At 45.0% G+C, this 24,094-nt stretch overlaps 2 protein-coding genes across 4 annotated transcripts in view; one reads left to right on the forward strand and one right to left on the reverse strand.

The window, feature by feature from the left end:
* Positions 1-3,094: 3,094 nt before the first annotated feature.
* On the forward strand, positions 3,095-18,323 carry KIAA1191 (KIAA1191 ortholog). 2 transcript variants are annotated; one of them, XM_045500954.1, is made up of 9 exons: positions 3,095-3,812; positions 5,085-5,197; positions 5,486-5,572; positions 8,194-8,372; positions 11,934-12,060; positions 14,192-14,316; positions 16,317-16,423; positions 16,615-16,757; positions 16,895-18,323. In XM_045500954.1, the coding sequence occupies exons 3-9, from the start codon at positions 5,545-5,547 to the stop codon at positions 17,101-17,103; spliced, it is 918 nt and encodes a 305-aa protein (XP_045356910.1). In that variant the 5' UTR covers positions 3,095-3,812; positions 5,085-5,197; positions 5,486-5,544; the 3' UTR covers positions 17,104-18,323. The 2 variants fall into 2 exon arrangements, with proteins under 2 accessions (XP_045356910.1, XP_045356911.1); XM_045500955.1 differs by lacking the exon at positions 5,486-5,572 and having other exon boundaries at positions 3,603-3,812.
* A 441-nt stretch (positions 18,324-18,764) lies between these two features.
* Positions 18,765-24,094, reverse strand: part of SIMC1 (SUMO interacting motifs containing 1) — an 80,430-nt gene continuing 75,100 nt past the window's right edge. For both annotated transcript variants that reach the window (XM_045500953.1, XM_045500952.1), the window contains exon 10: positions 18,765-19,280. In XM_045500953.1, coding sequence (XP_045356909.1) covers positions 19,018-19,280 — 263 coding nt within the window. In that variant the 3' untranslated portion in view covers positions 18,765-19,017. The remainder of the gene's footprint in view (positions 19,281-24,094) is intronic.

Here is a 24,094-nt window from a genome sequence, read left to right on the forward strand (position 1 = left end):
AGCTTTACCTTCTCTCAGTTCTTCAGACACAAGCTTTCTCTTACCTTTGAGTCTCTGCCCTTACTGTGGTGCCCCACTTGGAGTACCCTCTTCCACCCACTTCCTTGCTTCTAAACTTGTATCTCTGTGGGCAATCTCCCCTGACATTTCCGAGTCAGTCCTTCTATTACATAGTACCTGGTGCTATTGCTCCAGGATGTTTGATTTGTAGTTATTCATAACCATTCATTTATCATCTGTTTCCTCATGTTAGTTTGCTAGGGTTGCCATAAAAAGTACCATACACTGGGTGGTTTAAACAACAGAAATTTATTTTCTCACAGTTTTGGAGGCTAGAAGTCTAAGATCAAGATGGTGGCAGGCTTGGTGTCTTTTGAGTCCTCTCTCCTTGGCTTGCAGTTAATTGCCTTCTTACTGTATCGTCACATGGCCTTTCCTCTACGTGTGTGCAACCCTGGGGTTTCTTCTACTTACAAGGACACCAGCCTTATTTTAACTAAATTATCCTTTAAAGACTTTACCTCCAAATACTGTTCTGAGTCACTGAGGTTTGGGACCTCAACATGTGACTTTTGGGAGGACACAATTCAGCCCATAACAGTCGGACTGTGTCCTCCTCCCCAGTGTATCCCAAGCACTGAGCATGATATCTGACATTAAGTAAGACACAAGAACACATTTTCTATTTAATTAACTGCCCCAGACTGTGTGACATTGGCCTGGTTCCTTCTGTTTTCCGTACCTTAGTTGCACCACCTGTAATATCAGGCTGGACAAACTGGTCTCTAAGGGGAGTGTGACTGTTGACCCAACATCCTTTAATTAATCTCTTCAGTGAAATCTTTCCCCGCCACCACTAGAGGGAGATGCTACTTCTAGTTTTTTTTTCTCTGTAGGAATGTGCCTTTAACTCTCTTGCCCCAGGGATATTAAAAGTGGAGGAGCTGAGGCCAAGGACAACCTGCAGCCAAACTATCAGCGGGCATTCAAGCCTTGGGCTTGAATTTCAACTCTACCATTTCCTGGCCGGCTGAGGTATCTTTGGCAAGGTCCCCTTGAGAGCGTTCATTTTCTCTGCTGCTGAGTGAGCAATGGAAATGCCTCATCTATGATGATATGTGGGGCAGGCTTCCAGATAGAGCTCCCAGTCTAGAAACCCCAGAAATGCAAATACTCCACTTGCTCCCATCTCAGTAAACAAGCTCCTGTCTGCTGTTGGGTGGTTGAGAATGTCGACAAGTCTAAGGAGGAAGGCAGGTGAGCAGAATTTGGTCCTACGCCCTGCCTCCTCCCCCATGAAATAGGAATGTAGGATGCTTTGGGGCATCCAGGGTAGATGCAAGAGAGGTTCTGGTCAATTGTAATTTTCGAAGCTCCAAATTTGTTAAAGTATGAAATGCCCAAGGAGGTGCAGAAAGGCAATTCAGAGACAAAAGCACTTATTTATTTATTTTTTATTCATAACATTTATTTTAGAGAGTGTGTATGTGTGCACGTGTGTGTATGTGCTCTTGCACAAGCAGGAGAGGGGAAGAGAGAGAGGGAGAGAGAGGATCCCAGGGCTCGATATCATGAGATCATGACCTGAGCTGAAATCAAGGGTCGGATGCTTAACCAACTGAGCCACTCAGGTGCCCCCAGAGACAAAAGCATTTAGAAAATTAGTTTCATAGTAAGTGTTTGTTGTAAACATACATAAAAAGGCAACCAGTTTCCCTGGTCAGTCACATACAGGGACCCCTGACTGTTGTCTGCCCCCTGACAAGAACCATACAGTCAGACCTCAAAGACAAACTTCTCAATGATGCTGCCACTCTTGGGGAAATAAAGTGGCTGTGTATATAACTGGGAGCAAGCTTGGTTATGAACCAAAACCAGAGTCAGAAAAAAAGCACAAAGGAGGGGATGAAAGGGAACTTCTATTGCTACAAGAAATCCACACCAGGAGCTGCAAAAGAAGGCCTGAGCTCAAACAGCTTAAAAGGCCCTTCTTGGGCCTGATGGATTCAGTTTTGACTGACTGACTCCTCCTTAGCAAAGCAACCATACCCTTTAGAAAAGTAGTTTACTTGCAAATAAGGCTGCTAAGAGACACCAGGCTTTGAAATAATTATATTTTATTTCCCCATGAAGTAGGAATGTAGGATGTTTTGGGGCATCCAGTGTGGATGCAAGAGAGGTCCTGGTCAATTCTAATTTTCGAAGCTCCAAATTTGTTAAAGTATGAAATGCCCAAGGAGGTGCAAAAAGGCAATTCAGAGACAAAAGCACTTATTTATTTATTTATTTATTTATTTATTTATTTATAACATTTATTTTAGAGAGAGTGTGTGTGTGTGCACGTGTGTGCATGTGCTCTTGCACAAGCAGGAGAGGGGCAGAGAGAGAGGTATAAAAAATACAACACCCATTTAAAGGGGAAAACTCCTTAAGATCGTAAAGGTTGAAAGTTTACAGTCTGGTTTTTTGTGGGAAACAGCAATTTTCTTACATGCCATAGGTTCAGAAATTTGTACCATTAAAGGTCAGGGATAAAGTTGTATTAGAACATCGGGAAAGACTTTAGTTTTAATTTATTTGATGATAAGAACAAACTGATCATTATCACTTATAGAAGGGTGCAAAGTCCTGTTTCTCCCCTTTTGACTGAAATGTTCTGTGCGGCCTATCCTCTTAACGGAGGAGGGCAACGTGTCAGCTTTGCTTCTGCAGAACGAAAAAGATTACAGCATATTTTAAAAGTTCCAAATTAACAAATTAACACTTTTAACACACAAACCACACTGCAAGGTAATTGTGCTATTCATAAGCTAATTATAGAATTTATAAAAGACCTGAATTCATTCACAGAGGTTTGGTAATGGCACGTTTAAAGTCGCAGGAGCAAAGCCTCTCAGGCCTACTAGTAGGCCCAGCAAACGTCAAATGCAGAAATCTAAATGTGAGACCCACCCCCAACCCTCAGAACCCTCCTGAGAAGAGCCTTGATGGCAAGCTTTGGACGTGGGGTAGAAACGGAGGTAGATTTTTCCCCCATCTTCTTTTACTTCCTCAACTTTGTTGTTCTGTCAGATTTGTAAACACTATTAGGGGGAAAAAAAAGAAGTCTTCCTTCAGGAGGTGAAATTTGACCTGGCACCTCTCCAAGTATCACTTTCCTTAGTGTAAAAGGGACATGATGTTAGGACCGTCTTATGGACGGGAGAGCAGGTGCGGATAGCTCTTTAGCTCTTCTCGGTTGTGCTGTTAGTATGAACCCTGCATAATCGATCTATTCCTGGAAGAGGGTTCCGGCTCAGGCTCACTTCCTTAAGTGACTTCTCATCTCTCTGGGCCTCAAAATCACCTCCCTGAAACGGGTTTCAGGGTTTCACTTTGCAATGGCACCTCCATCTTTCTCAGCCTGTCATAGACCAAAGCACAGAATGGTGGTAAAGGGTGGCTTTTCCTCTGGGAACTGGCTAGTTTCACACCTGCAACTGTGGCCCCGCCCCTAACTCGCGGTGCGGCTGAAGTTGTGCGGCCTTCTGGACCGTGGACTACAGTTCCCAGCATGCCCCGAGGGCCTCTCGGGCCAAGTCTCGCGTGATGTGACGAGACCTGGGAAGGCTTTACAGGAAGGCTGCGGGTCGCTGCCGGCCAGTGCTCCTTGGTTGGTCCCTGAGGCCTTCGGTGTCTCCACAGGCACGACGCTGTTCGCACCATGGCTTGGGTCCCGAATGCACCACAGCGTCTCGTGAGACAGGGGTCCTCGGAGCCTCTTTAGTGCCGGAGCTCTGGCCGCAGGCAGCCCCGCGGCGGCGGAAGAACAGGTAACCAGACGGCCCAGGCCTGGCCCTCCTTGGGGCTGTGTCCTGCGGGCATACGGAGGGGCGTGCCTGTGGCCCCTCCACCGAGGCGCTGGCAGAGGGCCTCTCCGTGGCTCGCCCTTGTCCCCTACCCAGGGTCAGAGCTCGGCCCCACAGCCCCTAGCTTCTCTTGCCCCGCCTTCTGGGAGGGTTGTCTAGTGGGACCTCTGTCTGATGATCCCCCTGCATCCCCGCACCAGGCCTGGTCTCTGCTTCCTCAGACTGGCCTAGCCCGGGAACCCCACTCCTAGCCCTCACCCCATGCCTCTGCCTTGCCCTGCCCTCGGGGAACCTTCGGCTTGTGCCAGGCCGCGGCCTTAATCTCCTTTTTCTTAGACTCGCGGGGTGGGAGGGGGGTTGGGTCAGACCTGGCCTTTCAAATCCTTGTGGCTTTGTTCTGTATCCTGTGCAGGAGCAGCGTGAACTCTGCGGGGGAGTGCGAATGGGGAAAGGGAAGGGGAAGTGGAAGGGGCTGTATGTGGGTCGGAATGCTTCCTGGACCCGGAGGATGCTGAACTTTGGTTTCTGCGATGTTTTTTAATGAACTAACTAGTTTGTCCTCTGAGCTTTCAGGATAGAGGGTCAGTGCAGCAAGTTGAAAAGCAAATAACTTGGCTTTTTGAGGGCTTTTTTAAAAAATATATATTTTTTAATGTTTATTTTAGAGAGAGAGCGCAAGCAGTGGAGGGGCACAGAGAGAGGGAGACACAGAGCCTGAAGCAAGCGCTAGGCTCTGAGCTGTCAGCACAGAACCCCAGGAGGGCCTGGAACTCAAGAGCTGTGAGATCATGAACTGAGCTGAAGTCATATGCTTAACCAACTGAGCCACTCAGGTGCCCCTAAGGGCTTTGTTTTAATTCCCCTGTAAAATGGGGGTGAAACTATCAGCCTTGCAGATGGGCCACTTATCTGTGACAGTGGACAAATCACATATATACATCTCCTGAGTTTTAGTTTCCTTCTTTTAAAATTATAGGGGATAGAAAGTGCCCGCTTTGCAGAGTAGAAAATGCTTATGAATAGAATGTTAATGCTGGCAACAAAGAATGAGTTTAACCATTATGGTAAATAGCTCCTTGTTGTGGGTTAAGTTGTATGGACCCTGGGTCCTAACTTACTTAAAAATGAAATGTTTATAATCACTGTTGCGAGGTTGTGGGGAATACATGAATGTATAGGAAGGTGTTTGGCAGACTCTGAAGGGCTCTACCAATGCTGGTTGTTTGTTGTTCATAGAACCTCTGAAATGGATGGACTCTTCCCAAGCAGCTTTGCTAATTCACAGCAGCTGGACAATGTTCCTCATTAATACCTGTCTGTCAGCATAATCGTCACATCATTTCACTCTGGTAAGGTGACCTTTTCACCACGTGTTAGTGTCTTTGTCATATCACAGGTGTTAAGATCAGCCATGAGTGTGGTGAGACCTTTGACTTTATCCTTTTTTTTTTTTTTTTTTTTAAGTCATCTTTGGCATGTTTGTATGTTTGTCACCCACCCATTGGCTCTTCAACCAAGGTTGAAGTGTGCTTCAACCTTGTGAACAAGCTGTAAAACTGTGTGCCTGTCAGAAGAACAGGATTGGAGCTATTCTTTCGTGTTCACTGTAAGAAAATGCCCTTTGTTATTTTTATTAGGTGGCAGGCACTCAGCTCCGAATTCTGTATAGAAAAAGCACCTGGATCCCAGTCTTTCAATGGCTTCGAGACAACCAGAAGTGCCTGGTAAACTTAATTCTTTTTGATAAAGTTTTGTTTTGCCCTTAATGTTTTAAGCTAGATAGAAACCAGTTTTTTTCTCAACCATATATTAATGGTCACTTTCTGCCTCCAGGCAAGTATGTAAACTTAATAGATTGGCATCATTTAAATATTATCTTGCTAACTACCCAGCCAGGGTGCAAGCCCAAACCCTCACTCATAAGCGTACCGTCATTTCACTTAAGCATATACCAAATTTGTCACTTTCCTACAGATATCAAATAAGAATTCAGAATAAGTTGTGTAGTTCTAATAGTATGTACCAAAAATGACAGTACCTATCCCCCTTTTTTGAGGGGATGGGGGTGGGCAGAATGGAGGTCTGGGCAAAAAGGCACCAGCCTGATTTAAAGGCAGATTAAATTTGGGCAGTCGTGAAAACCCTCACAGCAACATCTAATGAGTCCTGGGCCTGTGTAGGGCAGTACCTTCTGGGTTACTAAAGTCATTGATCCCTCCTAGGACTGTTTTAGTGGGAAGGACCAGTGATTTTTAATCTGATCTGAATCCCTCAAATTTTGATTCTCAGTAAAGAGATACTGCCTGTCTTTCAAGGTTGCTGTGAAGATTAAATATAACATATGTGAAAATGTGAGTTAAAAAATTTGTGATGAATATACACGTACTGCTCAATTTTTTGGTCTCTATCTGTAGGAATATATTTCCTAGTAAATTTTAGCTGACTTAGTATTATTTTTAGAAGGGCTATTGGGATGGCTGCTAAGAGGGGTCTTGAAGATACTTTGAAATTGCTCCCAAATTAGGTGGATTATTAGGAGTCTCCCCCACGTCTCCCGATGTGGATCTGTCTCTGGTCTCTAACATCATCAGTTTGCATTATAGTTTGTCTTTCATCATTGTTGTGATCACATAAATTCCCTGTAACCATCTGGGCTATAGGGTTGCACTCATTAGGTTAAAGTTTGAGTGTGGGGAGGATGGAGTGTTGCACATAGAGTGTGAGCACTGGCTTAGATCTATGATGCAGTCCCCACCTTGCTACCTGGGTGTCACTTAAGTTCAATGCCTCAGTTTCCTGAGCTGGAAAATGGGAAGAATATCTGCTTAATGAGCATTAGGTAAGATGAGGGATGTAACTGCTCGGCAAGGAACGGTATTTGGTAATTATTATTTGCTTGTGTGTTTGTTTTAATTGAGGTAATTCACATGCCGTAAAATTCCCATTCAAAGTGAACAGTTTAGTGGTGATTAGTATATTCCCATGGCTGTGCAACCATCCCCACCATTTAATTCCCGAGCGTTTCACCACCCCAAAAAGAAAACCTTGTACCCATTAGCAATCACTTCTCATCTGTTTCATCCCAGTCCCTGGCAACCATTGATTCTTTATTTCTGTGGATTTGTTAGTAATTATTATTAATGTTAATAATAATGGTAGCTGCTTGTTCCCCGTGCTGTTTAAATGAAGTGTCTTTGCTGGTTTGGGACTTCCTGCCATTGAAGTTGATGTCTTAGAGAGTTATGGTATAATTTTAAGCAGGAAAATGTCATGCTGAAGGTAGGATCTGGACATCAGTTCTGCAGTGAAAGGATTAGCAAACAAACAAAATGAACTTTGCTCCCTGGTCTGGCAGAACTGAGAGTGCCCTTGAAGTAGGGTGCCTGTGTCACAGTGGGACATTCCTTCCGCCAGTGAGTTCGGTGGACAGGAATGGCAGGATCAGCCGGCAGTGCTTTATGAGAGTGGTTGTCAACAATTTCTGTGATGGAAATTGGCTCTGCTGTTTAAATCACACAGACTACTCAAAACTAGAGGTGACTCTGGACAGGAAATGCTTTAATTATATCTTTTTAAAAAATATATACTTTAATGTTTTATTTATTTACTTTGAGGGGTGGGGGGCGGGAGGCGGGAGCCAGAGAGCAAGGGGGACAGAGGATCCGAAGTGGTTCTGCTCTGACAGCAGTGAGCCCGACGTGGGGCGTGAACTCATGAAACGTGAGATCATGACCTGAGCTGAAGTCAGATGCTTAACCAACTGAGTCACCCAGGTGCCCCTAATTATTTCTTATCATGGCACTCTTGTTTTCTTTGGTAGAGTAGGTAAAGAAGGCAGAAGATTTGCAGTTGTGCCCCAGCTGGCTACTTTCTGTATGAGCTTTGCCAAATCACTTTACCTGTAGGCCTTAGTTTCGTTATCTATAAAATGGGAACAAGAACTGCATATCTTCAGTCCTACATGAGTTGAGAGCCTTGGCTTTGCCGTTGGGTGGCTTCTGTGGCATAAAGAACATAGCTTCGAAATCAGGCTTGGGTTTTGATTCCAAACTGTACTTTGAAGGTGTATGACCTTACTCAGGTAATTTTAAATTGAAGTTTGTTTTTCTGCTCCATAAAAATGGATTAGAGCTTCTGGATGGGTAAAGTGGAGAATTCAAAGCATCAGGCATAAAGGAAGGATTTAGTACTATTACCTTTCCTTGAATGGATTAGCTATTCCAGAACAAGCTATTGCTCTGTCCTAGAAGGAGAGTGTTTCAGAGCTTTCCTGCCTAAAGATTAATTTAAAGATACTAGTATGTTCAGCTGCTGAACTCATCCTGACAGGTATCTCTGTTCTTAGCTCTAGAGCCTAGTGGGCCTCTAGGCAAGATGTCCCTGCCCATCGGGATGTACCGCCGGGCATTCAGCTATGATGATGCCCTCGAGGACCCTACACCCATGACTCCTCCTCCATCGGACATGGGCAGCATCCCCTGGAAGCCAGTGATTCCAGAGCGCAAGTATCAGCACCTCGCCAAGGTATCTGACTCCACTGACTGCTTCTGGCAAGCCCAACCTTTTCGTTTTCCTTCGTCTGCTCCAGAAGCCTTCAGTGGCTCTTGGCACCCTTTGAATTGGGTAGCTCCCTGTATGTTCTCAGTGCCTCAGATGGAGTTGGTGGGCCTTCTTTTTTTTATGAATTCAAACTAGAATGGCTGTGTCTTCTCTTACCTGAGACTCTGCTGTGTCATCTCCCCGCCCCGTGATCCAACCATGCAAATTGTTTAAGATTTCTTGCACTTGATGGGTATCTTATGCCTCTAAGTCTTTGCATCACACTGCTGGGATGTTTACAGTCCCTGTCCCGTTTACAGCCCCCGTCCTGTTCTCCCACCCCTCCTCCTACTTCAGCTGCCCGATACATCTTAACTCAGACATCTCTTCTGGGAGGGTTTTCCTCCATCCTGCTGCCCTTTGAGCTCTCTGCTGTGCCCCTGTCATAAACTTTATGTGATTTTTATCACCTTCCATGAGGTTCTTGAGGGCAGGGGCCATGTCCAGTTTTATACTCCCATCTGCAGTATTTAGCAGAGGACCTGGCGTGAAGTAGATTTCCAAAAAAAGTTTTCATTGAGTGATTAGGAGAAAAAATGGCTCTTTCCTCAACACATGCTGTGCTTTTCCTCATGCGGTTCCTCCTGTCTCAGATGCCTCTTCCCATCGCTATCCTCCGTAAAGGCGCCTCCTTCCTAAGGCCCACCTGTCTCTCACACACACACACACACACACACACACACGCATGCACGCACACATAACCCCACACACACCTCGTTGCACCTTGATCTGCTCTCCAGCCCTTTTGTGTAGTTTGGCTTCATAGGTTCTCACATGCTTGTTATAGACCTGTTTCCTGACTGCAGGGGCTGCGTCTCCCTCGCTTCTGACTCTCCAGCCATCAAGAACACAAGAAAGGTGGTACTGTTGCCCGAATAAACTAGGCCTGCCAAGTTCACATGAGGCCATTTATTTTTTTATTTTTTTATTTAAAAAAAATTTTTTTTTTTTCAACGTTTTTATTTATTTTTGGGACAGAGAGAGATAGAGCATGAATGGGGGAGGGTCAGAGAGAGGGAGACACAGAATCGGAAGCAGGCTCCAGGCTCTGAGCTGCCAGCACAGAGCCCGACGCGGGGCTCGAACTCACGGACCGCGAGATCGTGACCTGGCTGAAGTCGGACGCCTAACCGACTGCGCCACCCAGGCGCCCCCACATGAGGCCATTTAACCTGCAGCTACTTTCACTGAACTTTGAGCTGTGTGACAGCTCAGGGCCTGGCAGGAAGTGCACAGTACGCATCTGCTTAAGCAGACCTGGGTGTGAATCCCGTAAAGGTCTATGTACTAGCAATGACCTTGGGAACACAGCTTCATCCCCGAGTCACAGTGTCTTCATCTGAGAGATGAGAATACTTTGTCATGGAGGTGTTGTGGGGGATCAAATCAAAGAGATTAAAAGGCTTGACACGTTAGGTGTGTATCTGCTACTGTGACTCCTGGCTTAACTTTCACTGGGTAGAGCTGTATTTGATCGTTCCTTTCCGATGAGGCCCCCAGCCTACCCCCTCCCACAGGAAGCTCTCAAAATAGGGAGCTCCGGTCTACAAGAGCATCCCCTGCAGCTCTGGGGGGAACTCCCTGGATCAGTTATCTACTGAAATCTGACCCAGTCATTTGTGAAGGAGAAAACATTTAGTCTAGAAAGCACAAGAGCGCCAGGGGGAAAGGGCCTGGCAGCCTGGCCTCAAGGCCAGAGCAGCACACTCGGGACAAGGACAGAAAATGGGTCTGGCTTCTGATGGTGCTTTGAAGGGCCACACCCTTTCCGTCCTAAAGGCTGCTGCTTACTCCACTGGGCAAGGGATGGGCTCCCAGTTTTGTATCCTGCCCCAGCTGGAAAAGTTGACAGTTTGGAACAACTGTTCTCTCAAAAGAAAGCTTGATTTGACTCATTACATGCATTCTCTCATTTGTCCTGACTCCCCGTGTCCAAACAGTCAACCATGCTCCAAGTGAGGAAGTAGAGGTCCTTTTTAGTCAAATAGGGTTACAGCTAAAAGCTAGAAATCCCATTTTGTAACAGGGATGCAGCATTTCAGTACTTTTTTCTGCTCTCCTCCTTTTGGACCATCTTTCTCCTCAATTCTTTTGGAGAAGCAGAGAACGAAGAATAAACCCAGTTCTCTTCTTCCTGGTAGTCCTGAGCATGGTGTCTAGATTACAGAAGGTGGCATGTCTCAGCTTTCTCATGTTAAAGATTAGGAGCTACTTATTTATTTATTTATTTATTTACTTACTTACTTTATTGTCAAGTTAGCTAACATACAGCATATACAGTGTACTCTTGGCTTTGGGAGTAGATTCCCATGATTCATCACTTACATACAGCACTCAGTGCTCATTCCAACAAGCGCCCTCCTCGGTGCCCATCACCCATTTTCCCCAGCTCCCCCGTCCCCATTTTTGATTTGTTTTAAAGACCATTACTTGAACCTTTAGAGCAGTGGGCATCAAACTGTGGTCCTGGCCGCTAGCGGCATTAGCATCACCTGGGAATTTGTTAGAAACATGATTTTTTTTTTTAATGCTTATTTACTTTTTGAGAGAGAGACCCACACAGACAGACAGAGACAGAGTGCAAGCAGGAGACAGGCAGAGAGAGAGAGGGAGACCCAGGATCTGAAGCAGGCTCTAGGCTCTGAGCTGTCAGCACTGGTGCAGGGCTCGAACTCATGAACGGTGAGATCATGACCTGAGCTGAAATCAAGACTTGGATGTTTAACCCGACTGAGCCACCCAGGCGCTCCAGAAACATGAATTCTTGAGAGCACCCCCATGCCTCTCCCCGGACTTGTTGAATCAGCTCTAGGGTGGGCCCAGCAATCTTTATTTAACAAGTCCTCCATGGGATTTTGATGCTCAGCAAAGTTTGAGAACCACCTAGCAAATGCAGGGATTAAACAAAAGCCAGCATAGTGACTCGGACATGGTCAGGGCTTAGTAATGTTTCTCCTGCATTCTTAGGGACACAATTGTATAGTATATTGTACAGACAGAGGCTGGGAAGGTAGAAGGCCTCAAATCTTCAAATTCTGGCTTTCTCACTTTTATTTATTTTTTTAAAAGTTTATTTATTTATTGAGAGAAAGCATGAGCATGCACAAGCAGGGGAGGGGCAGAGAGGGAGGGAGAGAGAGAATACCGGTGGGCTCTGCGCGGTCAGTGCAAAGCCCGATGCAGGGCTTGAACTCAGGAACCGTGAGATTGTGACCCGAGCCAAAGTCAAGAGATGCTTAACTGACTGAGCCACCCAGGCGCCCCCAGCTTTCCCACTTTTATAAATTCAGACTATTCATATAATGTCTTTGTGTGTTTTCACTGTGGATAATACATACATAATTGGGTGGAGATAACCAACCCCCTTTCAGATATTTCCTTACCTGTCAGGTGAAAGGTATTTGGGTAACTTCTTCCCCAAAGGAGTAAGTTTAGGTGAGTGACTCCCCTGCCCTGCTCAAGCTCCTCCTTACCTTTCTTGAACAGGCGGAGGAAGGGGAGGCCAGTGTCTCCTCCCCTGCCATGACCATGTCATCGGCCACTGACAGTGTGGACAAGGCCCCTGTGGTGAAGGCTAAAGCTACTCATGTCATCATGAATTCTCTGATCACAAGTAAGCACTTTTCATCCTCAGAATAGAATGAAGTAGGGGCGGGGAGAGTTTGGGCTTCCTACAAGCTAGCTGTGGGGGATACTGCAAACTCCCCTGCCTTAGCATGGCATGTCCTGACCGTGCCTGGCCCTTGTCAGCTTGGCTGCTGAGGCGTCGGTACTGAAGATCATTTAAGTGGAAGGTTTGCCAAATATTGAGCATCTCAGTTGATTTGGGTGCATCCCTGCTGATCTGCTGATACAATCTGATTTTCCCATATCCATTAGTGTGGCGTCGGGCCAGTTAGTTAACTCTCGAGACTGTTTCCGTCTCCGTGAAATGAGGCAGCTGGTTGGTGGGCTGAGGGGAGGTGTAGCTGGCCCCAGTGCTCAGTGGCTGGGAGCTGCTGCTGCTGTGGCTGTCTCAGGCTGTCCTGGAGATGGTGACACGCTGAGGCATCTCCCACCTGCCCTGCGCTGCTACTACTACTTCTTGTTTTTAATTGAGAGGCTCAAAGTTGTTTCTCTTCCTGGACCTGAGGCAAGTTTGGTGCCTCAGACATCTTTATCGTCTTAGGAATGTGTGGTTTGTGGGTCTAATGAGACCAGAAATGAGAGCTAGCTTTTTTTTTTTCTTTCCCTTTTAAAACTTTGTAACAAATTAACTAAACTTTTGGTTCTGAGGGCCCTTCTAGTTGCTGTGGGAAGTTAATTAACATCTCTTAGATCCACAGCTCTGCTGGTCAGCAGCGGCTCTGCCGAGCATACGGAGCTCCTTGGTTGGCTCCGCTTTGAAGTTGGAAGCTTTTGTTTACCTGCTCCAGGAGGGCATCCGCCTGTCTCGGGCAGTTCTTGGAGAATTCACCTAAGAACCCAAAGTCCAAACTCCTCCTTGGACTTTTTTTTTTATTCCTACATAAAGGCACTGTTTGAATCAGCAACTACCACTTGTATTTTGTCAGCTTGAGAAGGTATCGTGGCAGGCGTTAGAAAAGCTTAGTCATTGTCTTAGCACAGTATTAACTTCTTTATTGATGATCCCATTTCTCACCAGTGCAGAATGTTGTTAACAGCCCAGTGTGCTCCTGTCACTCAGATACTTGTTTGGTTTAGTCACTTCCACTTTTCAGCAAGTTTTTATGTAATCACAGGTATAGACATACCATTCTGTTTTGCCCAACTAATAATGCCATGAACTTTGCTGTTGTTCTAGTCTTAAATTTAAAAAAAGCAACAAAAAATCCTCTGCATTTAAAATCCTGGTGTTAGTGAACTGTAATTCATTAAATCCTTTCCTGCTTTTAAAATTTTCAGGTGGCCACCTGGCAAAATTGGAAAACATTTTTATGCATTTGTTTTCCTTTTGCTTCTATTTCTGATGATAATAAAATAGTTCCTTAGAAGGGGAATGGCTAACTCATAAAGGACATCTGGTGTCTAGGCTTTTGGTCCCCAGCTGCCACATTCCTGTATGAAGGGGTGTGTTTTGTAGTGTCTGTACAGATGAAGCAAAAATGCAGCTGTCAGTCATACCGCAGATTGACTTACTGATGAGATAAACGGGTCAGACTGACCTAACACTGAGTCTGCCTGTGTCTTCTGCCGGGCACCGTGATGGCTGATCTCACACTTGAGACACGTAGGATCAGCAGACCTTGGCTAGGTCAAAGCATGTTCTCTGTGGTTTGGATCTACTTGGGACCTTGCTGCCATCTGGCCTAAATGTCGCCCGTTTCTCTTTGGTAGAGGTCTCTGTGGGAGTAACGAGGGTGGGGAGTCTGGGGAAGCTCCACGCTTGGAGAACTTGCACCACTTCTGAATGTCAGCTGCCTTCTCCATGTTGCATTTCTAAACACAAAAAAAACCGTCAGTGCACAAATAAAGGAAGGTAAGGAGTGTTTCCCTGCAGGTGATCCGGCCGTCCCTTTAGGAGTAACCTATTTTAGTTTGGTGTGAGGGAAGGCTTCCTTCTGGTTAGAGAACTTTTGTATGAGGTTCAGCATTGCTGCCGTGATGCCCGTCTGGGGGACCCCTCCTCAGATGGTCAGTGTGGTCTCTTGCTTCTGGGGAGAACAGCGGACATCTGTGTAGATCTCCCCCAGTTTGTGGTGGGAGAGGGGGATGGGCATGACCATCATCTCCTCTGTTCCCAGAACAGACCCAGGAGAGCATTCAGCGTTTTGAGCAACAGGCAGGGCTGAGAGATGCTGGCTACACACCCCACAAGGGCCTTACCACCGAGGAGACCAAGTACCTGCGAGTGGCAGAAGCACTCCACGTAAGCTCGTCTCTTAGGAACCTTAAGAAAGCCCTTCTCACTCATAGCTCGAGATGTGGCTGTGTGGCTTACAAGTTACCAGCGCAGCCAGCCAGGGGTTGTGGAGAGCAGTGGACAGAATTGGGTGAGCGTTTCAGAACTGGTTTAGTCCCACCCGTGGTGGCACTTTCTGGTTGAGAGCTCCAGAACTCTCAGCCTCTGGTTTCTGCTTATCCATCTGTAAAGTGGGGGTATCTGCCTTGTTGCCTTGCGGTTAGGGGGATCAGATGAGACTCTGAGCTTACACACATGATGTGTGTGAGCACGTTATGAACAATGGAGCGGGTACTTTGTGTACCAGAGTGACACTTTGAGGGAGAGAAGAGAATTGGACAGTCTCAACAGTTTAGCGGGAAAGGAACGTTATGCTCTATGTTTAATTTATTTTTAAAATTTTATTTATTTTGAGAGACAGTGAGTATGAGTGAGAGGCAGAGAGAAAGAATCCCAATTAGGCTCTGCACTGTCAGCACGGAGCCCGATGTGGGGCTCAAACCCACAAACTGAAATCATGACCTGAGCTGAAATCAAGAGTCAGACACTTAACCGACTGAGTCATCCAGGCTCCCCTAGTTTTTAAAATAGTAAAATCACAGGTAGAATTGAAATGTGTTTGCCCTTTCATTTCTAAAATTGGAATGAATGAAGAATAATTTTTGATGAGGTTAATGACTAATTGTATGAATGACATAGTTTCAAGGGATTTTCTGCCAGGGACTACTAGGTGGCACTTAATAGTGCTTTGTGATCTATGAAGCACTTGGATTCACTTAGTCTTTGTATTAATCCTTGGAGGTAGATACTGTTCTCCATATTTTATAAATGAAGAGACTGAGGCCCAAGGTCATATATGTAACCAGTCACAGTACTAGAACTCAAAATCTCCTGATTCCCTATTTCCCGGTGTTTTTCCCCCCATATTCCAAAGTTGTCTGGGAATCTGGTTCCTTAAGGGGTCATAAGAGGATCATGATGCACAGTATATGGTACTGGTGGCTTGTGGGTAAGGATATAGGACATTGTGGACTGTTTGCGTTTTGCAGTGAGCATCCCAGATGATTCTTTGCACCCTAAGTTTAGAAACCACTGCTGTAGGGCATCAGGGTTGGGTTGGTGGCTCATTTAATCTCTCAGACAAGGCAGATAATTCTGGAGAGGGGCACTGTCCGTCTTTGAGAACTTTCCAGGATAGGTGTCAGTCAGAATTCCAGTTGAGCATTTTTTCCAGTTGGCTGGCCCATTTTCTGCATCTTGGCCATAGGAGTAGAACGTGAGGATGGCTGAAATGCCAGCTTACATAAATTGACATGTTGAGTGTGGGAGAACATTTAGACATGCTCATTTGTTTGGAATGTAGCTTGGGCTTGCTAGATAATGGCGCACAGAGACCGTGGTGGTGGAGCGGGCCTTGATCTGGAAGAACTGAAAAGTAGACTTGTCTCTCCCCTCCGAGACGGCTAGTCTGCATGTTAGGAACCCAGAGTGACTTTCCCCAGTGAAGGGAAAGGGGCAGGCTCCACATAAAAGCATTTAGCTGGAGAGGAGTAGCATGCCTGAGTCTTGGCTTTGAGACACCGGGAATGGCAGGGCTTGTACCTGGTAGGAGAAGCAGCATGAGTGTTCAAGGGCCTCCTTAAAAGGCCGAAAAGGCCTATAGCTTGTGTTCTGGTTTTTCACTTGCTGGCAAGTGGGAAAATTATTTCTCTGAAAGCAAAAGCTCTATTGCGGTATTTAATACAGAACTATTTGAGATATGTTGTAGAATGAATACATTCTCCTAAAGATGGAATTCTGTCTAGTACGGCAAAATCAAATGCCTGTTCTATAATCAAAATTATTCTACCTATTAATGTTTTTCCTTTTGCCTGAGGTTAAAGTGTGAACCAAGTTATTTATACCCAAACTAGCTGTTTTGTATTTGCTGTCATTTAAAAAAAGTCCCTTCTCACCCATCTGAACAGAAATTAAAGCTACAGAGTGGAGAGATAACAAGAGAAGAGAAGCAGCCGGCCTCAGCCCAGTCCACCCCCAGCAGCACCCCGCACTCCTCCCCTAAGCAGAAGTCCAGGTGAGCCCTTGCTGGGAGCCTTTCGTGCTGCATTGTGCTTCCAGGAAGCTAGTGCTGCATGTGAAATTGGAGCTTAAGCCTGTGGTTTCAGAGGGAGCCGGGGGAGCTGACAGTTCTAGTCTTTTGGCATGAGGCGCTTCTAGAGGTGTCAGAAGGGGATATAAGGATATGCTTTATTCTTTCTCTTCCAGAGGCTGGTTCACTTCTGGTTCTTCCACAGCCTTACCTGGCCCAAATCCTGGCCCCATGGATTCTGCAGGTGGGGACAAGGACAGAAACTTGGCAGATAAATGGAGCCTCTTTGGACCAAGATCCCTCCAGAAGTCTGATTCAGGTAAGGCAGCTCCTTCAAAAAAAAACCAAAGACCAAAAACAAACAAACAAAAAAAACCATGTGGATGGCATTTTACCATGTATATTGGGAGCTGCTACTAATTTTGAAATAATTTACTTTTTGGTTTACTTCCATAGGAGGTTTTGCCACCCAGGCTTACAGAGGAGCCCAGAAACCTTCTCCGATGGAACTGATCCGTGCCCAGGCCACCCGCATGGCTGAAGATCCAGCAACCTTCAAGCCACCCAAGATGGACATCCCAGTGGTGGAAGGGAAGAAACAACCGCCACGGACCCACAATCTCAAACCCCGTGACTTAAATGTGCTTACACCCACTGGCTTCTAGAGCTCTTTGTATTCCAGGGACTCTGGATAGAGGATATCTTGTATCCAATTCTCTTTTTACCTTGGCTTTGACATAGGAAAGGTTTCTTTTTTTTTTTTTAACCTCTTAAACCGAGGCTAGAGCTGGAGATATAATTGGGTTTTGAGGAATGTTAGTGCAAAGCTTATCCTTGTGTGGAAGAAGCCATTTTGTACGGTTTAAAGTTAAATCCCAGCGGTGATGTATTACCCATTTTTGTATCATTTACCTTAGACAAGAACTTTGATCACTGCTTACTAGGTAAATAATGTTTGTGTTGGTCCAGAACTGAGGCTTCTTGATGTCTTTACCACTATCAACACGTGTGCATGGAGAAACCATGAAATAGATGTGTTCACGAGCTAGTTTAGACTTTGGCCCTCTTGACTAGTGTACTTCTGTGTGTTCCAGCCTTGTCCGTGGGGCACCTGAGATCTATTTGAGCCAGACTCGGCAGGGACCCCTCTCCCTATGCTGAAACCGGAGCGTCCTTGCCTTTCGGTAGGCCTTACGGATCATGTCATCTTGCAGCCACTCATCACCGGAGCGCCTCTTTGGCCAGTGCTGTTGGAGGGATGCTTCTCTTATGTGTCACAGAGCAAACACTAGTCTTGCATATCCTTTTTTGCGCTTTGAAAATGAGAGTAACTCACAATTCGGTTGAAAACTTCCTAAGGGAGGAAATTTAGTGTACTGGTTTGGTATAGATAAATGGATGTTAAACTTTTTTAGTATGGAAGGTGGTACCTACATTTAGATTATAGTCATTGAGGTTCATGTGAAACCAGTGTCACCCTATTTTGAATTTTTTTTTTTCCATTTTGATTTTCTTGTTCAGACGAAGCATTAAAACTTTTTTTTTTCTGGGAGGTAGAAGAATTTAAAAATTTTCTATATGAAATCATTGTCCCCCACAAAGAGCTGCATACTTTTATAAATATGTAAGTTACTGAGGAACATTTATTTTTCCTCTCACCATGTATATGTTCAGTCATTGTTCTAAACACAGTCTCAAATTCCCACTGTTTTGTTTTATTTTGGATAGTGTCCTGTCTACATAAGGACCTGGGCTGACCTTTCCATAGAGAAGCCCTGGAGTCTAAAATGATCAGAATAATTAATTTATTTGTGTCTTCTGTTCTGTATGCTTGTATTTCTTATTTGTTTTGACAATAAAAATCCTTAGTGCTTTCTCAAACGTGGATAGCTTTTTTTTGTTTGTTTGTTTTGGGTTTTTTTTGGTCCTTTTGAGAGTTGTTATTACATTCTGCCTACTCGCAGTCATAGAACCTAAGCACGGTAAACTTGGTATTTTGAAAAACCAGTGCCTTTTTATTGTATCCTTTTAACATCAAATTATTTGTAACACATTCAATCCTTTTGTTTCTGCCTCCCCCCCTCCCCCCCCAATACATTAGATCTTAACAGACTGGCCACAAAGTCAAATTCATAGGCAACATAACAGCTCTAAAATAGGATGTTTGTGTTCCATCAGGGAGAAATGAGTAGATCTTTCTCTTTCGAAACAGGTTATCAGTACCTTGAATGACATACGTTGATGTCCAGAATTTGTTCAGCAGAGGGATTCTTTTTTCACATATTTAGTGGAAATGGTAAACACATAGTGCATATAGTATTACCTGTTTCAAAAAAGGTATAAATAATTTATTAAAAAATATATACACCTTGTATATTTAAGCCATATTTGAGAACAGGCTAGGATAGAATATCAAAAAAAGATATTTACTAAAGAGTTAGAAAGTTGTTATAACCTACAGATAAATAGATAGGTTTGGTCCTCTAAGATTTTTAACTACTTCAGATACTTTTAGAACTTCCAAGTAGTTGGAGATAGAGTTCGGGAGGTATTCTTGGTGTTCAGTGCTTAGAAGGACCTCAGGGGCTGCTCCAGTTCTTTGGAGGAGGCTCTGCATCGGGGTTCAAGTCGGCGGCATAGAAGAGCAGGAGCTTCAACAAGTGCACCTTGTCTTGGAGCTGCGGCACGAGCGGCTCCCCCAGCATCTGGACCAGGCGGCTGCGGAAGGCCTCGATCTGCTTCTCCACGTCCACCACCGTGATGTCATCCCCCTGCTGGGGCTTGGGCTTAATCCTTTTGATGATTAAGTCTTTTCGATCAATCACTGAACTCCGTAAGTGCTCTGCAAGAGGGAAAAAGTCCACTGAACTGTTCTGAACTGCTTTTAACTCCCCTTTATGGTTTAAGATGAAGTGCAATTTTAGCAGGTAGGGTCTGGGCAGAGACTGGTTACTGGGGTACGACTAAAAGGCTATTTGAGGAACTGTGGTAACTCCATTTTTTTTAAAGTTGCTTATTTTTAATTATTTATTTTTGAAAGAGAGAGAGACAGAGCGTGAGTGATGGAGGGGCAGAGAGTGAGAGAGACACAGAATCCGAAGAAAACTTCAGGCTCTGAGCTGTCAGCACAGAGCCCGATGCGGGGCTTGAACCCGTGGGGCTGGAACCCATGGACCATGAGATCATGACCTGAGTTGAAGTCAGATGCTTAATCGACTGAGCCATTCAGGCACCCCTTTTTAAGTCTGAGAGAGAGCGAGCCAGCATGGGGAGGGGCACAAAGAGAATCTTAAGCAGGCTCCACATTCAGCACAGATCCTGATACGGGGTCTCGATCCCACAACCCTGTGGATCATGACCTGAGCCAAAACCAAGAGACGGATGCTCAACCGACTGCACCACCCAGGCGCCCCTACATGAAGAATTATGATGGTGCAACTTACTCTCAACTCAAGTATTTAGGTGGATCAACAGATAAACCAAATGTGGCAAAATGTTAATAGCTACTAAATCAACATAAAAGGTAAATGGGTGTTCATTGAACCTCTCTTTCAACCCTTCTGTAGGTCCAAAAATAAAAACATTAGGGAAAAGTAAAAGAGGTTATAAAGGTGGGTCATCCCAATGCACAGATCAGCCCCAATAGGATTCTGGAAGCCCGTGGAGCTCAGGCAAAGCAGCACAGGTCAGGCTAAGGCAAATGGATCGAAGAGAGCTCCGAGGACTTGCGGGCTCCCGGATGCACCAGTGTGCACTAACTAGAGCATCATTTTCTCGATCTCATTTGTGAAAAGGGGATAATGGCACCTCTGCCAGCAGGGTCATTAGGACCGAACTACCTTGTACCCAGAAGTTTGGGAAACAGAATAAACTTATTTTTAAGCAATGTATTAGGTTACATTTTCAAATAATATGCTCAATATGTTTCTCCTCAACCTTCAGATAACTTTCCAGGTAAAGTCCCTCTAAACTTACGGCACTAGGCCTAACTGTAATATGAAAAGAAAGTACAACAAATACAACAAATGGAGTGTTCAAAAAGGTAACACAGGAAGCAAAACTGCCTTGAGGTGTCATTTCAGGGCCCTTTCAGCATTCAATCAACAATTCCAGCAAGCACCTACTATGCATCTGGAACTGGGCTAGTTTCCAGGGATACAGTGGAATTAGACTTGGGCCCAGCCCCCACGGACTGGCATTCCACTTGCAGAGAGCCTGACAGTAAACCAGCCATCAAGAACAATATAGTTTTGGTGAGTACAATCAGAGAAATAAATCAGATGCTGTGATAGTGGCACTGGGGGAATGAGGGAAGCAGCCCACTCTAGTGAGGGAGGGCCTCTTAGCTGAGTCCTGAAGGATGAGAAGGAGGCAACCAAAGGCCTAGGGGAAAAGCAATTCAGGTAATGAGAACAGCAGCTGTAAATGCCCCGAGGCAGGACAAAGCTTGTCCTGAGAACTAGAGGTAAAATCTGGGTAGTAAGGGAGAGCGGTAAAAGATGAGACTGGAAGGCAGTCTGGACCACAGAACAATGTGGAGTTTGGCCTTGAAGAGCAAATGGAAGTATCTGGAGGGTTGTAAGCCAGGGAATGTCCTCCATTTTATTCTGCTATTGGTGGAGAATGGTTGTAGGGGGGCAAAAGCCTTTTAGTAAAATGTGGTTTTCTTAAGGCGTATGCTACTCTGAAAAATACGAAAGTGATTTGGAAAAAATGGAAAGAACTGGCTGAACAGAGGGGGGGAGAGGGAAGACTTGGGGTGGGAAGAAGAGTTTGGAGTTCATTAAGGTAATACAGCACATTCAAAGAAGCAAATGTTAGCTGTTTCCATCCAAACACTGTCCAAGGGGGAGGAGCTCTCAGCCAGTGGACTTCGGCCATTCTGGTCCAGTTGGCAAAGGTCTTGGATTTTATGCTTCAGTAAGCATGCTTTAGTAAGTCTTATATCAGAGGCTGCTGGGATTACTGTGTGAGGTGATTTATGTAATGGGTTCGGCACAATACCTTACTCAAGATATTTTGGCTGGTGGTATTATCATTATTAGTTCCTGGATCAGGTTACTAGGGTTAACTATTATTATTTTATTATCATCCTCCTCCTCACCCTCATTATCGCCATCACTACAGGAATCTCCAACCTAACAGTCACACTGAGCTTTTTATCTTCTTTACAGATCTTTCTCCATTTATCTCCATGTCAGTAATGGCAGAACCCTGGAGTCAGCCTTCAGACTCAGTCACCCAAGCCCTGTCAAACGGATCTTCAAAGTGCTTCTGTTCCATCCACTGCCTTCCCTGCTGTACCACCCACGTCCTCGCCATCATGACCCTTCCGGGACCTGCCTGGTCCTCCACCAAACTACTTGCCACACATCAGGTGGAACAATCTGATGCAAAACCACTTTGATGGCTTCTCTTCACTCTTGGAATCAGCTGACATTCCTTAACATGGCCCAGAAGGCCCTTTGTGCCCTCTCTACCACTCTAGTCTCATCTCGTGCTATTCTCCCCTGGCTCTCTACATTCCAGTCTTTTTTTTTTTTTTTCAACATTTATTTATTTTTGAGACAGAGAGAGACAGAGCATGAACGGGGGAGGGTCAGAGAGAGAGAGAGGGAGACACAGAATCTGAAACAGGCTCCAGGCTCCGAGCTGTCAGCACAGAGCCCGATGCGGGGCTTGAACTCACGAACCGCGAGATCATGACCCGAGCTGAAGTCAGACGCTTAACCGACTGAGCCACCCAGGCGCCCCTCTACATTCCAGTCTTACTAGTGTGTTCTGTGTTCCTTGGACTCACTAAGCAACCTCTTGCCTCAGGGCCCTTAGATGTGCTATTTTTTTTTTTTTCTGGAAAACTTTGCCTTATTTGCCTGCTAACACCAGTACTTCTTATCTCAGCTGAAGTATCACTTCTTCAGGGAAGCCTTTGTGGGTCCCTCCAAAAATAGACTACGTCCTCCTATTTTATGTACTTCTCTTTTCCTTCAGAGCACTTATGTTAATTGTAATTATATGTTACTTGTGTGAATATTTGTGTAGGATCAAATCTTTTCACTAGACAGTAAGCTCTGTGAGGGCAAAGGCCATGTCGGTCTTATTCACTGAAGTATTCCCAATGAGCCAGGCACACAGGAGGCATTTCGTAAATATCTGTTGCCTGCATGAATATATGAATTGAACTGATCTTGCCTGCATCTGCTTTTCTCCCCTCTTTGGACAGGGCTCCTTGTAGGAAGGCTGTATGTGTCTCTCTCCTCAGAATGAACTGGGATATGACTTCTGGGGGCCATCCTGCTAACCTGTCCAGCCAAGTGGAATTCAGAAAAGCATGTGTTTTTCTTCCTTTAAATACTGTATGTTTAAATTCCTAGCATTCCTAGCTTCAAAATAAGAGGTATAAACTATTCACAAGTGTCAGGAAAACTCATGGCATAAAGCAATTTGTAATTGTGCTGAGGCTCAAACTTGAGCTGCATGGCTATGTAAGTGGGGGTGTGGTGGGACTGGTTCTCTTAGCCAGACAATGTGAGCTCATCTGGCAGACCAGCATCTCAGTGGGGCTGCTCTGCCTTGAAATATTTACAAAGTGTGGGCTTTAGGATATACTTCTCCCCAAGGTCAAGGGTTTGTACAAAAGTAATTTAACTATGTACAGACAATTTAGAAAATGGGGGCTGGAAATTCCTTAGAATCTCACCTTCTAATCTCACCCAGTGATTTCATAGAATAATAATTCCTTCCAGTGTGTTTTTACTGCACACAGACTGGGCGACAGACCTTTGAATCCTGGCTCTGCACCTTAATTTTCTCTCAGCCTTTGTTTCCCCATCTATAAAAAGGGGATGATACTCTTCTTTACCAGGTTATTGGATTATATAAGCCAGTCTGTGTGAATTTACTAGTCTTCCTCCTTCTCTTCTTCCATGCTAAGATGTTCCCCTAAACAAAGGGCAAGCTCCCCAACCTCTTCCCTTCTTCTCCTATCCGTGGAGCTGGACAGCTCAGGCTGACCCAAAATGCCCTCAACATCGTCCTCAGACATTTGCAGAGGGCAGAGATGATTAAGGAGCCCTCACAGGAAAAAGCCTCCCGACAATGATACCGAACATTTCAGGGTACCATTTAGCTGTCTTCTTTGGAGGACATTGTTTCCAAATTATTGGTTCTAAATATTTTTTTCTCCTTAACTCTTGGTCTCCAAAGAAAGTGGAGAGAATGTTAAGGGTAAAATAGCCCTGGAATACTCCATTTATTTTTGGTCAATATACAGTGGTCTAAGGCTTTCCTCTCCTTTCTTAGAAGCAGAAGAATATTCTGTAATGAAAATGGATTCCTTGGGTGGCAGATGGGCTAGAGGGGTGATGCGTACTAAGGAGGGCACTTGTGATGGGCACTGGGTGTTATATGTAAGTGATGCAGCACTGAATTCTACTCCTGAAACCAAAATTGCACTGTATGTAAACTAAAATTAAAACAAAAAACCAAAAAACAAAAAAAACAAACCCAACAAAATGGATCCCATGTCCACCTTAAGTCACTATTGCGCAAGGCCTAGCTGTATTCCCTGAGAAGCAGAACAGAAGTGAACAAGCATGTTAAAGGTGAACTTTAAATCAACCCAAGCTGCTTTAATATTAAACTTTCTGCTTGATC

This window comes from Leopardus geoffroyi, chromosome A1, assembly GCF_018350155.1.
Source record: "Leopardus geoffroyi isolate Oge1 chromosome A1, O.geoffroyi_Oge1_pat1.0, whole genome shotgun sequence".
NCBI lineage: Eukaryota > Metazoa > Chordata > Mammalia > Carnivora > Felidae > Leopardus > Leopardus geoffroyi.

What these genes read in the sequence shown, in the direction of transcription:
- KIAA1191 (XM_045500954.1), top strand. Translation starts at nt 5,545, where the DNA reads ATGGCTTCGAGACAACCAGAAGTGCCTG. An exon ending in AGTATCAGCACCTCGCCAAG is followed by an intron (nt 8,373 to 11,933) that starts GTATCTGACTCC and finishes TTTCTTGAACAG; the next exon opens with GCGGAGGAAGGGGAGGCCAG. An exon ending in GAGTGGCAGAAGCACTCCAC is followed by an intron (nt 14,317 to 16,316) that starts GTAAGCTCGTCT and finishes CCATCTGAACAG; the next exon opens with AAATTAAAGCTACAGAGTGG.